General features: G+C 40.0%; 1 protein-coding gene across 1 annotated transcript in view; it reads right to left on the bottom strand.

Moving 5' to 3' along the window:
* CNOT11 (CCR4-NOT transcription complex, subunit 11) overlaps positions 1-2,211 on the bottom strand; it is a gene marked incomplete at its 5' end in the record, with an annotated part of 6,357 nt that extends 4,146 nt beyond the window's left edge. The window contains one exon of the mRNA XM_010136128.1: positions 2,047-2,211. Coding sequence (XP_010134430.1) covers positions 2,047-2,211 — 165 coding nt within the window. The remainder of the gene's footprint in view (positions 1-2,046) is intronic.
* Positions 2,212-2,891: the final 680 nt, after the last annotated feature.

Below are 2,891 nucleotides of genomic sequence, written 5' to 3'. Positions count from 1 at the left end.
TAGGCCCACATTTTCTTTTTTTTTTTTCTTTTTTTTTTTTTTTTGGAGGTGGGGGGCACACAGACTGGACAAGGGAATGATGAGACATAACATGACCCAATGCTAACAGCAAAAAAGAAAACCAAAACTAGAATAAACACACGCAGCTGCAAGTGAATTGTCACAATGCACTCAAGTTCAGAAAACAAGCCAAGTATTCTTTTTCCATTCCTTGACAAAAAAAAAAAGATTGGTATAGGTACACTGTTTGAAAAAATGTAATGCTTTTTAAAGTTATTCGACTTTGCAGGTATATTCTAAAGCAAGTCAAAACCATCCAGCTCTAAATAGCCCTGTTTTTTGTCTCAAGGACCACAGTTTTGAAGGACCATCAAATCTTACAGCTCTTACGTTCTTGTGAAACATTTTATCTAAGCATCACCATCCTGCACCAGCTTCATCCTGCATATTGAATCCTTAGGAGAAATACACTGAAGACTTGTGGAAAAACTCAAACACCTTCCAAAACACGACAGACAGACAGTCAAGAAGCATGACGATATTAAAATGAGTAGAAGATTTATCTTCTAAGAAAGTCAATAGAAAGCAGACGTTCTACGGAGCTACAGGAAGAAGTCTGAGAAAGACAACATAAAGCTTTATCAGATGCAGCTTGTTTTGTTACACAACTCCTACCACTGCTCATAAGCAATTAATGATGCAAATTTGCTGGATTATGTAAATAATGATACAAGCACATCCTGGAGGGCTTAATTTTGCAAAGCACCATTAATAACTTAGTACTGTACTATAAGGCATCAGCATCTTCTGAAAGGACAAATTAAAATGCATGGCCTAGAGTACCCATCCATACAACTACAGTTTTGAGGTTCTCTACCGGTTTCATTTTTAATGAGAACAAGTTGTTCAGAAGCCAAACACTGTACCAAGGGGAGATGTTATATAAACAAATGAAAAAAAACCTCTCGGGTTCTTTAGGGCACCACATATGCCTTACACTAAAAATCACAAGCTACCTGAAGTTTCACAAAATCTGAATTTACACTGAAGTATTCTAGAAAACAGAGACAGGACAAACAGAATGAGAACCAGAAGGGTTTGTCTCACATATGACAGTATGTTAGGGTATTTATTTGCATTTTCAGAAGATTCCAGAGTCTGGAAATAGTAGCCAAGACAGACACCAAAGGACACTTGTCCACTGTGAACTAGGGACAGTATACCACAGCATATCAAGTCAATGTCAGATTCTACAGAAAAAGTGACGATGCCAAGAATACAACTAACCGCAGGACAGAGGAAGTCTAGTTAGTGCCTGACCTCAGAGCAATAGACCACACTGTACAGATACAGAAGTGGGATGGTCAGTTTCCAAGCAAGCAGGTTCATTTGCAGGTACCTAGGAAAAAACCACTACTTTGGGGGTTCAAATTGGCTCCTCATTCCCAGTAATATTTTCTATTTCACAATAGCTCCAGATATGACTCATCACTCAAAGTGATCAGAACAATCATGTTCCTGCTCCTTTTCTGCTGTCAAAAGATAAGCATCACATGGCTTTTCTTCTCAATCTAGTAGAAGTAGACCACCTTCCCACTCTTGAGCTACGCTCTAACAACTGACTTCACTTTATAAAACTGAAGAAATAATTGTAACAGCCAATTTGCCAGGTACAGTTGAAGTACAGTACCGGTATGTGACAGCAGAAGAGTTATGCTTGTTCTCTTATACTAGAAATACTGCAAAGGGTGCACACACACATCCCCAGCTTTACATTAAAATCTTCCTACAGTTGCAAAATGTTCTCGTGTTTAAGGCAGTGACATATATGCTTAAAAAGCTGCTTGTTAGGTAGTATAAAATAGTTAAGACGTAATTGCTGCTTGAGGTGTTTCTATGTGCTTGAACGTGGTCTTGAGGACCTTAAAGCCCAGTTCGATCTTCTTCACATTTAGAACAGACAAGAGTGTTTCCCAGGTAACTCACAGCCATATTACAATTAGCATTTCCATTCACGAGCAAACCACAACCCCAAACCTTCCTCACCTGCTAATGCCAGCTGAAGCCCACTGATATCCACTGACTGGGCCATGTTGCCCACATCCATTGAAGCAATCTGACGAGGAGTTTTCTTGAACAGTTCTCTAGGGGGGGCCAACATCAGCTGAGAAAGAAAGAATTTTTCTGGAGGAGTTATGGGTGGTAAGAAGCCTGTGGAGACACAAAGAAAAACAATCCCCCGATTTTTTAAAGCAGGAGCATTAATAGTTTCCATATGCTTCAGGTTGAACAAGCAAAATTAAAACACAGTAACTTGTTATTTCTAGCAATATCAGTGTAGCTAAAGAGTTTTTGTGGGTACCCACAAAACTGTTACCTACTCAGCTCCTAAAGTGATGCTGAATTTGGAGGGTTATTCTAGGTGATCTTTAGGGGTCTCTTCCAACCCAAACCAGTCTCTGATTCTGTGAAAATATTGGTATATGATACTGATATCATCCATCTCAACATGCAACATCTGATGCTAAGTCAGTCGCAGCAGGTTCTTTACATGCTTTTGAATTTAGAACACCAGTGAGTTACTAAATACGATCAGGCATTGCAGGTCTTGCTGTTAAAAAAGTAATTTTTTAAGAAACCGATTTACCCACTGCTGCCACGCTTCTATCTACTGAAGTGGCAAAAAGTGTTTCACTCCCACGTATTTCGTAGAGGTTTGTTTCACAGCTTTAAAGCTGTAGAAAGCCTCCCGTTACCTCCAGGTTTTTGTAACGGCCTTCTCCCAAACTTTCCGTGTTACGGTCCAACCAAGTGGCCGGTCTGACATCACGCCCAGAGACGCCGGCCACGAAATATTCCCACCGCTTTTTTCAAACGCGGAGAGCGTTATC

The sequence above is a fragment of the Buceros rhinoceros genome, unplaced genomic scaffold (assembly GCF_000710305.1).
Source record: "Buceros rhinoceros silvestris isolate BGI_N320 unplaced genomic scaffold, ASM71030v1 scaffold38215, whole genome shotgun sequence".
Classification (NCBI taxonomy): Eukaryota; Metazoa; Chordata; class Aves; order Bucerotiformes; family Bucerotidae; genus Buceros; species Buceros rhinoceros.
This window is presented reverse-complemented; position numbering and strand designations above follow the sequence as displayed.